The sequence below is a fragment of the Macrobrachium nipponense genome, chromosome 5 (assembly GCF_015104395.2).
Source record: "Macrobrachium nipponense isolate FS-2020 chromosome 5, ASM1510439v2, whole genome shotgun sequence".
Lineage (NCBI taxonomy): Eukaryota > Metazoa > Arthropoda > Malacostraca > Decapoda > Palaemonidae > Macrobrachium > Macrobrachium nipponense.
The window spans coordinates 54,618,943-54,632,250 of NC_061107.1; the positions used below are offsets into that span (position 1 = coordinate 54,618,943).

Here is a 13,308-nt window from a genome sequence, read left to right on the forward strand (position 1 = left end):
CATGAAAGACATGCCTTATATTATTATTCTTTGTGCTGAACAAGTTATTGAAATGACTTCACTTTCATCAAAACTATATAACAATACTGCACAGTATTTAAAAAAAAACTCCTTAGGCTTTGGTTGGATAAAAGTCAAATAATAAATGGAATGATTAATTGTCAAATGTGTTTATAGTACTTTAACACCAAATGCAAATTCAGGGGTACCTCATGAAAGAATTTTTATATGTTGCAAAGCAACAGCTTCCTTTAGTTTGGGAAGTTTAAGAATAAAAATCATTTTTGGTTGATAACATGCCAACATGCTAAGAGAAAAAAAATGAAGAACTGAGTTTTGTGGGAAGAAGTGATGTTTGTAGTTTACATTTCATATAAAGGACTGTTGAGGATGAATGTACTTAGTTTTACTGAAGACGTCTGGTATTGAAGATGATAGATCTGTTCTTGGTAGAAAAAGTTAAACTGGTATGAGAGATGTTTTCTAAACCGTACTTTCCTTATGATTTCTTTTATTAAGAGTGATTGGAAAGGTCTTCCAGATTCTATCGGAAATAATTTGCACTTAGGAGAAAGTGAGAAGGGTCCTTCTAAACGCCTGTAATGGCTGTCCCGTAGTCTATTCTTTTTAAATTTTTACAAGAAAAAAAAAATAGAGTAAGATATCCTTTTCCTTTTTGAGTACTTAATTGAAGTTGAGAAGAATAGAAATATACAAACTGAAACATCAACATAGTATTTAAATATAATTAGATGATATGCTACAAACAAAATCAAATCTCGATTATTGTATTTCATTACTGTACATAAAAACCCATCACAGGATTTAAGGACATCTGTTTGGGTATATTAAAACGCCTATAAATTACAGAAGAGAACTTTGTGGTAGTGTGATAGATAGCACAATATTTAATTTTTGGCATTGCAGATTACTGGATCATGTTACTTTAAGATAAAGTAAGGTTTATCTTTCAGCATTGGCAGATACCTCTCGGGCGTCGTTTCAGATCACTAAAGCTTTGGTTTGTGATGCGTCTGTATGGAAAGAAATTGTTACAAGAGTTCATAAGGAAACAGGTAATTGGGTCGTTTTATTGTTTTGTTTCACTTCAAATGAGCAATTGGTCAATATCTTATAACGTCAAGTTCATCTGTTTGCTTACATTGTTTACTTGTAAGGTATTTCATAAAGTAACAGTCATCTAGTAAGCCATTGAACTGTTTGTTTTCCTTGCAGGTCTCCTTAGCACATCAGTTTGAAGACTATGTAAAAGATAATCCCCTCTTTGAGCTTATATTGCCAGTGACTTTAGGCCTGGTTTGCTTCCGTCTGAAGGTACTGAATTTGGTTTTGTTATTATTTGCACATGTTTGTGCTGCTATTGTTGGGTCCCTCAGCGGTAAGCAGATATAGTACATGTGTCTATATATTCTCTCTCTCTCTCTCTCTCTCTCTCTCTCTCTCTCTCTCTCTCTCTCTCTCTCTCTCCCCTTAGTCACACTACCACATACCTTAGCCTGCTGTACTTCAGCCTTACATAAATATTATTATACTTAATTTTCAATGCAACCATTGTTAGCTGTAAATTATTTCCTGTTATTTTTTACAATTATTTTATCTTACCACTGTATTAGAAGTTATGTAACATTTTATTTTACTACTTCCAAGTAACGTATACGGTTTTTATGTCTTGTATTTTAAATCCTGTAAAGAAAGTAATGTACTTGTTTTGAAGTCACTGGTGCAGTGATGGTCAAATCATTGTCTCCATCAAAATTTAGGTAAGTACAATATTTACTGATAAGTCGAAACCTCCCACTGGCACAAGATTTGCAGTTGTGACCTCGGTATCCATTTATGATGTACTTATTTAGAAACAGAATTGTTGGCAACAATGACTGTGTATATATAGTGTCTTTACATTGTTGATCACTTATCATGATCCATTAATACAGTATCCGTAGTACTTTGTTATAGAACAGAATTGATAGCAAAACAATGCAATTAAGTAGTAGAACCAGCACAAAGACTTCAGTTCCCGGACTGCTCTAAGAGGCAATGCACTACCCAGTCTTATGGAAATTTTCTTATATAAGAACCTTAATAGTATTTATGAAAAAATATCAGGTGTATAAACAGAAAAATTATTAACCCTAGCTGACATGGGCAAAATAAGGGAATAAAGTTAAGCAGCCAACACTAAGGATAGATTACCTTTCTTTCTCCCGTAGATAATTGTTTATGATTGCTGAAATCCTTTACCATGACTGTATATAACTTTATGAATTGATGATTTTGTAATGTTTAATGCTTTGGATTCCAAGTTTCTTTACCAAGACACTTAGATTCGATTGTAAGCTTCTTTATTAAGGGACAGATATCACATTTAAAACTGTCCTAAAAGTCATGCATACTGGAGAACACAAAAGTAAACTTTTTATTACTGTCATAATTAGAAATTTGGATAAATTCCTTCATGAAATTTTGTTAACCTCCAGTCATTCTTATTCACATTATTAGTTATGAAGAGGTTTCAGTTCTGATAGTGAAGTACTTTAGGGGAATCCGACCTCTGAGTCTTATTCCTGAACTCTGACTGGGCTGACCCAAATGATTTTTTCTTATATGAGAAGTGGGGATTTGATTTTAGTAAAATGAAAGAATCTGTAAGCAGCTGAGTGGAAAGAGACATATGAGTTTAGATGGAAAGTAATAATGTTTACTGCCCACTCATATGGGCTCATTTAAGGGAGAATCCATAAGATCAACCTTAAAAGATTTTAGGATTTAACATTAATCAAACAAGCTACTACGATATAATAGTAAATTAATGAAGTTCGTTTTTTTTACAGAAAAGCAACGAAGCCAACGAAGCTCTTTTAAAAGCTATAAATGCTGGTGGTGTCATTCATCTAGTGCCTGCCAAAATTAAGGATGTGTTTTTCCTCAGGTTGGTTTTTTTTTCTTTTTTTTTAGTTTTTATATCCTATTAAACATGTATATCCTTTGAAATTGCTGTGGTTAACTTTCATAAGTTAACCTGAAAGGGAGAAAAGTTTTCTATTTGATGGTACATTATTGTATTTATAAAAGTTGCTATTAGATATCTATATTTTCATTTACATATGAATACAAATGAACACTTGTTTACCCCATGAAGTTCATGCACTTTGGTTTTGAAGTAGATGTAGATTGCTTGGCAATGTGATCATAGCAGGACGAGTATGTTCCCTTTTCTAAGTTTTTTTCCTAGGTGTTTGGACCTATCATCATCATCATCTCCTCTTTCTCTTCTTATTCCTTCTTTAGGCCTCCAAGACACTGTAGACATTTGATGTCATTGGCCTCTATAAGTTACTTAGTTTCACTTACACAGATGCTTGTAGAATGCACCATGAACGCACTTCTCCCCAGTTTTGGGTGATAAATTTTCCAAAGGCATGCATTTACAGACTGTTTACTTTACTGCTACCAGGGCCTGTTACTTAGACACATCTCTGTTTCTAATGGAATCGCGTTCATTTCATTGTGTTTATGTTGAGGAAAAGGCAGGGCTTTAAGTCCTCTGTTGTGTTTAAGTCTTAACATTGTAGTTTAAGTGCATTAAAGGCTTTTTTTGAACAAACATATTTTCTGAAAAACAAAATTCTTTTCGTCATATGAACCCTTTACTTAACGGAATCTTCTTCCTCCCTGTCACACCTTTTCACTTCCAAAGGTGCATTTATATAAACTATGAACCCGGTAACCAATCAGGGCCTTGGGTCTGCTTATGAATATAAGCGGTACTATGTACATTATGTGTTTACTACTTTTACACGAAAATTAAAATGTGAATCTATGCTTGTAACACCAATAAGATTTTTATCCCAACTGAACGACTAGTTACCCTCCTGTTGAAAGTCTTATAATAAATGTGTTTTCACACATACGACCTATGCACTGGCAATGTAAATGTGTCCTCATCCCGAAAGAAAGCTACTTTATTCATACAACAGTTAATCCTATTAAGTCAGGACTCACTTAGGGTGCGTTCACACCAAATGCGTTGCTTCGAGTCGAGTCACATCAGTTCATTTGATGCAAGTCATTTTGACTCTGTTCACACCAATGCGTCAACTTAAGTCAAGTCTTTATTCATTTGCATCTTATTTCTGCGACAGTGAACAGTAGCTTTTTATAAGAATGGGTTCACATTCTCCTATTGAAATTATTGCTCTGGCGTGGCTTTGGCGTCACAAACGTCAAAAAAGTAAACCTTGAATCTTGGTGTATCATTTGAACACCATGAGGCCACAATTTGACATCGCGTATTCAAGAACCTGACCTTTTTCTCCTTCAAGGAAGTGATGGCCACAGTTAAGAGTAACAAAAGGATCAACGTGAAATGACGGGTAACAGTGTGTATTTTATAATTACTAGTACCTGTTTATGTATTTATTTATTTCTCCATTTATTTTTTCTTTTCCAATAACTTATTTTTTCTCTCTGTTTATCTGTTACCTTCTGTTACTTCTTTTCTAATGAACACCGTAATATTCTTTGGAAGCTCGAATTTCAAGTCACTGGACCCTGTGGTGGGCTTGTTCCATATGAATACAGCGCATCTTCCAACTTGTGTATGTGATGGCTAACTTTTCAAAATCATTTTCACAAACAATTTACAGTTGTTAACAAATGTCCCCCTACTCAAATCCTTCTTCAATCGAATGCCTGCAGACGGGTATGTTTGAAACAATTATGCGCACATAAATACAAACAAACACGCACGCATACACACACAAGGGAATCATTATACCATTCTACCATCTTTCTTCGCAGCTACAGTGAATGTCACTTTCAATTTATTACAAGAAATAATAACGCTGTCAGCTCATACCGAAACAACGAAATTAAGTTGAAAGCCAAGTGTTCATCAGGCAGAAATCTTACGTCGACTACCAAATTTCTGTTAAAGGTAGATACGATGGTGAATAGACGAAACCTAGATGGTTAAGCATACGATGATGATGACCAGGACTATTACCCTTCAAGGCTGAAGCATGAAAAAGAGTACAGACGTACCCTGTTCTCTCTTATTAGGAAGTTATTGTTAGTAGTTTTTAAAGGGTGCGGGCCCGGGACCCGCGGCGGGCCTGCCCCGCCATCCCAGGGCCCGTGGCAGGCCTGTCCCTTTGTCCCGGGACCCGCGGCGGGCCTGCCCCGCCATCCCAGGGCCCGTGGCAGGCCTGTCCCTCTGTCTCGGGACCCGTGGCAGGCCTGCCCCACCATCCCGGGACCACTCAACACCTCACCTATTCTTTAGGTTGGGCATATGCCACTGATTCCTCACATTGTTCCTATTGATTTCCTCGGCTTCCAGATTTCCCTGACATTCCTAGGATTTCATTAGAGCGGCAGCCCGGACCGTTGAGATACAACGAACGAGATACCGACTGTAACCCCTACTGGTATTTAGGAGTAGACTTGTAAACTGTGAAACTGACCGTCTGCCGAAAATATATGGGTGGCTTACTTAACAAGCACCACTAATTGCTCGTTAGATTTTGGGTCTAGATCCAATATATGAGATACCAGATGAAACTACTATATAATATATCTGCAGACTCTCCTGATTATAGAATGACCAGTGACAGACATTTTGGAGGGTGGGTTCCCCCTGACAGACGCACTGAAAAGGGGGGTTAATTGGATCTAGATCCAACTTAGGAGATACCAAGTAAAATTTACACTACAATAGCACTGCACATCCTAGAATACTGTGGTGGTAATGACAGACGTTTTAGTGGGTGGATACCCCCTGACAGACACCCCACAACGAGTGGGGGAGTCATAGTACCAAGTAAAATTTGTACTACAATAGCACTGCATTTCCTAGAGTACTGCAGTGGTAATGACAGATATTATAGTGGGTAGTTACCCCCTGACAGGCACCCCACAACGAGTGGGGGGGGGAAGGGGGAGGGGGAGCCAGGAACTGCATCCAACATTGGAGATACCAAGTAAAATTTGTACTACAATAGCACTGCACATCCTAGAGTACTGTGGTGGTAATGACAGACATTTTGAGGGTGGTTACCCTCTGGCAGACACCCCACAACGAGTGGGGAGGGGGAGACAGGATCTGCATCCAACATTGGAGATATAAAGCAAAATTTGTACCACAATAGCACTTCATATCCTAGAATGCTGTGATGGTAATGCCAGACATTTTAGTGGGTGGTTACCCTTTCACAGACATAACCTACGATTGGAAGGGAGAGGTGGGACACCTTGAAATATTTCAAAATCTATCATAGGTAATATTAATATTAGAAATATGATAAGTATCTGAAAATCGTGAGACTGATAAAATGTAAAAGGCAAAAAATTCAAGAAATATTGTGATGTTTCAGGATAAGAATTACTGCCAGAGTTATTTTTTAAAATTCCTATTAAAGTATGGAATATTTTCACTTCATTAACTTCCATCACATCTATATAAATACTATGTGTGAGACTTACTAGACTTGGTCTACTTTCTATAGTTTCACACACACACACACACACACACACACACACACACACACACACACACACACACACACACATATATATATATATATATATATATATATATATATATATATATATATACTATATATATTAGCACTATCCTTTGGTTTGGAGTTATTACTTCACACAAAGTATTTTATCTGAATGGGAGGGGGTCACAATTGGCAACAGCTGCAAGTATGTGTGCTGACCCATTTTTGAATAATTAAACCAGTTATATGGTGCCAATAATTAAACCAATCATATGGTGCCACTCTCAGTTCCTCTAAAAAAAGAAATGTAAGATAAGTATTCTCGCTTTAATAGCGTCTTTGGTCATTTTCTTTTCTTGCCTATAGTTAGGACACTGCAGCCATGTCGAGGTTCGTAGCCCAACGTGTCTTACCATAAATGAATTGTTCTTTAGTTGCTGTTGGTTCGTGTGGATGAAATGAAATTTTTATCGGATATGGGAATTCGATTGATATTAAGACCAAAGCCCCATCATAAAGAGCCGTTTTAACACCCGCACATTCACAAAGAGATGATGTATCACAACACAAATAATTACTGGAAACGGAAATATGAATGAATTGTTCAGGATAAGCTAACTATAAAGATTAAAACATTTTCCCCCATTTTATTCCCCCTCCCGAAGTTGACGATCATACAAATTGGAGCTCCTGACTCCCAAATTAAGTTGACCTATAATATCATGTCAGTTATCCAATAGTCCACTTATTTTCGGCGGCCTCACTCAAATTTATCTGTACACTATCACCAAGTATCAGGTACCATATATTCAGGGAAAGGGAAAAAATATAAACTTTAGAAATAAAAAATGATACACAGTTTGATGTTTAAAGCCAGCCAAGTGCGTTTGTCTCTTAACTTCCCGCCGGCACGCACCACAGGCAGCCTATGTAATGTGTTTCAATACATTCTATCGATGCTGGCTTTGACGACCATTATTCGGCTAATTTTCTCCCTAGTAATATTTTTTTCTTTATTTGTTCATTATATCCAGTAGACAGGCACTAACATCATATTATATCCTCACGTTTGTTCAATGCATTTACCATTGTTAATATGATTTATAATGCGTCTCCAACAGTCATAAAAATTTGACAACCGAATGTGCAAATATGTCAGCTGTGTGCAAGGCATAGGGCGTCAATCACTGGAGTAGCGATCTCCCTGCCGAGAGTGACTTCTTTATTATTATTATTATTATTATTATTATTATTATTATTATTATCATTATTATTATTATTATTATTATTATTATTATATTATTATTATTATTATTGTACTTAGGAAGCAGGCCCTCTCTCAAGCATACTTTATTAAAAGTAATGGCTACTTCAGCAGCATTACACTTGTAGAGATTCTTCTCTATTTTCCGAATAGCGGCTTTTTCCGTGCTAAATAAAGAATTGTCTCATAAATTCGAGCTCCTACGTTCTATCTCTATAGAATTTTGCTATTCGGAAAATAGAGAAGAATCTCTACAAGTGTAATGCTGCTGAAGTAGCCATTACTTTTAATAAAGTATTATTATTATTATTATTATTCGACCCAATTTCACAGAGAAAAATTACCTTACGAAAACACACCTAAGCACTCCAACCATTGTGGTCAGGCCTAAGCATCTGCTCTTGGATCTAAGCAGTGTCAATCATAAATGGTTCCTGTGTAAATACAGGACTTTCTTTGCATATGGTAGCGAAGCACTAACTAAACAGTAATGTACAATCACTAACCACCAACACTCACAATGCACTTACTCAGTAAGCACTCACACTTGCATACACACACACACACACACACTTAACATACACTCACACACACTCTCAATAACACTCTGAATACCCAACACTCACAAGGCACTCACTATACACTAAATGCTCACTAAACACTTGAAATACTAAATTTACTAAATATTCATTATACCCCAAACACTCAGTAAACATTCACTAAACACTCACTTAATCCTAAACATTATTTAAAAACTAAACATTCTCTAAACCCCAAACACTCATTAAATACTAGCTTACCAAACCCTAAATACTTATTAAATACTAAACAGTGAATGAACATCCACTAATTAAAAACTTAATAAACACTTACATACTAAAAATTTGCTAAACACTAACATTCACAAGACATTCACTAAACGCTCACTTAAAATTCGCAAAACTTTCACTAAAACCCTAAACACTCACTGAACACTTACACACTAAATATTCACTAAACACTATCATTCACAAGACGTTCACTAAACGTTCACTTAACATTCACAAAACATTTACTAAAACTCTTAAGACAAAACATTCGCTGAATACTTACACAATAAACATTCAATAACATTCACAAAACATTCACTAAACCCTAAAGACTCAGTAAACATTCACTGAATACTGACACATTAAACAGTCACTAAACCCTAAACATTCATCAAACACTTACTCATAAACATTCACGAAATTTCCAAAATACAAAATATAAGGCATTAGTATTACTTCAGATCATCATCTAGTTGTAATTGTGGCAGGTGTGAAATAAATCCTCGTCATAGTCTTCATGCTCCCACATGTTACATGCCCTGCACTGGACCCACACTTCTCCTGGCTTACCAAACACAGGCTCTCTTCAGCTGAGCTTTCTTCTGGATCAACAAGAGCAGTTCTTAAACTCTGTATCACGCTGATGACTGATCTGAAGCCCATGTGTCTTTTCGGACATCTCTCCATCTGTTACATAACCACCCGTAAAATCAAAATCTTGAAATAGTCTGTAATTCAGAGTTGAAATTCCATCAATCCTAAACCAATTGAAAACATCAGAATAAGTGACAGCTAGAGGTAAAGCCGAGGAAACTTTACCAGGAATGTCACAGATGGGCATACTTGATCCTGGATTACCAGTCATCCACGAATCACATGTCCTGTTGACACATTTCTTCAGATGTCTATAAACACTAAAATCCAGGGGCTGCAACTTGTGAGAACAATGTGGAGGAAATGATAGGACACTAATCTCATTATCCTTCCAAAAATCCAGAAACAAAACGTAAATTATATAAATAAATAGGCTTACTATTGTTATCAAATAACATGTGCCAACTTGCCCCATTTATTTTGAGCCAACTTGCCCATCCCTGCCATTTGGTACAAAAACGATTACCAGTCCACACCAAGAAACCTTGAATTAATAATTTTAATGCTATAGAATCTTTAAACCACAAGGAAAACTATGCTATCATTGAAAACTAATCTTTATGAATGTATAGATGTTATAGCAAATAACAGAAAGATTAAAATATTTACTTACTACCATCAAAATAAAGAATTGTCTCATAAATTCGAGCTCCTACGTTCTATCTCTATAGAATTTTGCTGGTAATTGAGGAACCACGTGGCAATTACACAGTATATGTATTGCAGTCATCCTATTGGTAAACTTTAAAGTCATGTTGAGTATGCCAACTTACCCCTGTAGCCAACTAGCCCCGGGCTCCCCTACTATATATAATTGAAGTTAGTTGCTTGCTTGACAAAATAATAATATGACTGAATTATTATGGGCCTACAGATGACTGTTATTTATATGAAACAAATAAATTATTTTTGTGTTAGATCAGCCATCGTCAACAGGGGTTCCGTGGAACCTTAGGGTTCCGTGAACGATCGCCAGGTGTTCCGTACGAATTCATGTTTTATTTAATTATTTGTTATTTATAAGAATATATTTTTCGTTAAACATGGCGTGAGAAATCGCAGTCCTATAATTTATTTTATCGTAACATATCGCGCGAGATTTTTTCCCTCTGTTTTACTAAAGGTAATTAGTGCAAATGCTTACACACACACACACACACACCTATATATATATATATATATATATATATATATATTATATATATATATATATATATATATATATATATATATATATATATATATATATATATATATATATATATATATATATATATATATATATATGTGTGTGTGTGTGTGTGTGTGTGTATTGGGGTTCCTTGGGATGAGGAAAATTGTCTCAGGGGTTCCTCAAAGTGTCAAAGGTTGGGAAACACTGTGTTAGATAAATACAAAGGATATAGAAAGGATAAAAATATTCATTAAATATATCACGATAATGTATAATACGGGTCAATAGTAGTCCACTATACTAATCTAGACATTCATTATCAGGGCTTGCCCTTCCCCCTGCCCACCTGTTAGGGTGTGTCTGTCAGGGGGAAACCACCCACTAAAATGTCTGTCATTACCATCACAGCATTCTAGGCTATGAAGTGCTATTGTAGTATAAATTTTACTTGGTATCTCCAATGTTGGATGCAGTTCCTGTCTCCCCCTCCCCCTCCCCACTCATTGTGGGGTGTCTGTCAGGGGGTAACCACCCACTAATATGTCTGGTATTACCATCACAGCATTCTAGGATGTGCAAGTGCTATTGTAGTACCAATTTTACTTGTTGTCTCCGATGTTGGATGGAGATCCTGTCTCCCCCTCCCCTTCCCCCTTCCCCCCACTCGTTGTGGGGTGTCTCGCAGGGGGTAACTACCCACTAAAATGTCTGGTATTACCACCACAGTACTCTAGGATGTGCAGAACTATTATAGTACAGGATTTACTTGGTATCTCCATGTTAGATGCAGATCCTGTCTCCCCCTCCCCCTCCCCACTCGTTGTGGGGTGTCTGTCGGGGGTAACCACCCACTAAAATGTCTGGCATTACCATCACAGCATTCTAGGATGTGCAGTGCAATTGTAGTACAAATTTTACTTGGTATCTCCAATGTTGGATGCAGATCCTGCCTCCCCCTCCCCACTCGTTGTGGGGCGTCTGTCAAGGGGTAACCACCCACTAAAACGTCTGTCATTACCACCACAGTATTCTAGGATGTTCAGTGCTATTTTAGTGTAAATTTTACTCGGTATCTCCTAAGTTGGATCTAGATCCAATTAACCCCCTCTTTTCAGTGCGTCTGTCAGGGGAACCCACCCTTCAACATGTCTGTCACTGGTCATTCTATAATCAGTAGAGTCTGTAGATATATTATATATTAGTTTCATCTGGTATCTCATATATTGGATCTAGACCCAAAATCTAACGAGCAATTAGTGGTGCTTGTTAAGTAAGCCACCCATATATTTTCGGCAGACGGTCAGTTTCACAGTTTACAAGTCTACTCCTAACTACCGGTAGGGGTTACAGTCGGTATCTCGTTCGTTGTATCTCAATGGTCCGGGCTGCCGGTCTACATGGGTTCTTTCCATTTTTCTGCAGCTTCGGAATGAATAAAACAATAAGAAAACATTTTATCATATTTATTCCCGTACTAGTTTAATATCCATCAAGAATTAACAAAGCAAAGTTATTTAAAAACAAACTTTCTCCTCAATTTACATGATCTGATTCGTCTTTGTGGAGCCACCGCAGACTTCATCCCGTCATTCTCTGAAGACGGACATCTTCTGTACTTCAAAGTTGTCCTCATCCAGGTGTCTCTATTTCTCCTGGGCGTTCTTCAGGTCCAAGATCAATTTCTCCTTACTCCTCGCAGCTTTCGATCCTCGTCTTCCAGCTGGTCGTTCCGTTCACCCTGGACACCGGTCTTCCTCTCCAGCAACTTAAGGCGATGATCTTTTTCCTCTAGAAGGCATATCAGCTGGTTTCTCTTGATTTTCGTAGCCTGAACTTCACAATGGAGTCCACACTTTCCATTCCTGAGGTCTTCAACTTCCTTCTGCAGGCGCTGGAACCTGAGCTCGATTTCTTTCCTGTCGCATCCTTTTGTTCATGGATGAGCCTCGCCATCTGCGCCGCTTCTTCGGTCTTTAGCTGCAGGTCTTTGTTCTTCTGTCGTTCGAGTTTCTCTTCCCTTTCAACCTGGCAGTTTGCCTCTGCCAACTGCACTGTAAGTTCCCTCACCATCTCACACAGGGCATGGTTTCTCCATTCAATTTACTTTGTGTTGTCCATCAGATGCTGATTTCCTTCTGTGATCTTGAGGATCTTGTCTTCCAGATGCCGTTTCTCCCTCTTCTCTTGATCGTTCTTCTTCTCCAGAAAAGAGGTCTCAGCTTCGAGCGAGTGAGCCCTTTCTTGCCAGGCCTGCTGTTACAAAACACCTCTTGAGTGATCTGAATCACACGAGGGCGTTCTTCCCTTCTGCCCGCCTTCTGAATCTCTTCATGTTGCAGCTGAAGAATTATCTTGTCCAAGTTCATCTACTGCTCTCTCTGGCACTGGATGGTGTCTCACAAGGCCACAATTCTCTCGTTCAGATACTTTTCCTTGGGTTGTTCAGCTCCATTATCAGTAGTCAGGAAGAACATCACCAGTGAATAGACAGCCACATTAAACAAGATGACTATCCCTGCGTTAGACTTCAACGTCCCAACAACAGCTGCTGCCAAAGCCAGGCAAGGCCACATTTTTTTTCAGTCTGGAATCCATATCTGAATCGTGTTACCTGCAGGCTGCAGAAGCCATACCCAGTTCTTATACTCTTCCCTTTCTCTCTTTCTCGATTTTTCCTTGATTTTCTATATTCCACGATAGATATTTCGATTTATCAAAATACAGCAGGAAATATTCTGAAAGATTTTTAATTATGCCTTGTCTCTTGGTTTATAAATTGCTGAAATCAATCTCTCTCTCTCTCTCTCTCTCTCTCTCTCTCTCTCTCCTCTCTCTCTCTCTCTCTCTCTATCTCTCTCTCTTCTCTCTCTCTCTCTCTCT

The 13,308-nt window shown here is 37.5% G+C and overlaps 1 protein-coding gene across 2 annotated transcripts in view; it reads left to right on the forward strand.

The window, feature by feature from the left end:
- Positions 1-13,308, forward strand: part of LOC135215335 (aromatic-L-amino-acid decarboxylase-like) — a 122,877-nt gene that overhangs the window by 93,823 nt on the left and 15,746 nt on the right. For both annotated transcript variants that reach the window (XM_064249895.1, XM_064249896.1), the window contains 3 exons: positions 975-1,076; positions 1,237-1,335; positions 2,853-2,950. In XM_064249895.1, coding sequence (XP_064105965.1) covers positions 975-1,076; positions 1,237-1,335; positions 2,853-2,950 — 299 coding nt within the window. The remainder of the gene's footprint in view (positions 1-974; positions 1,077-1,236; positions 1,336-2,852; positions 2,951-13,308) is intronic.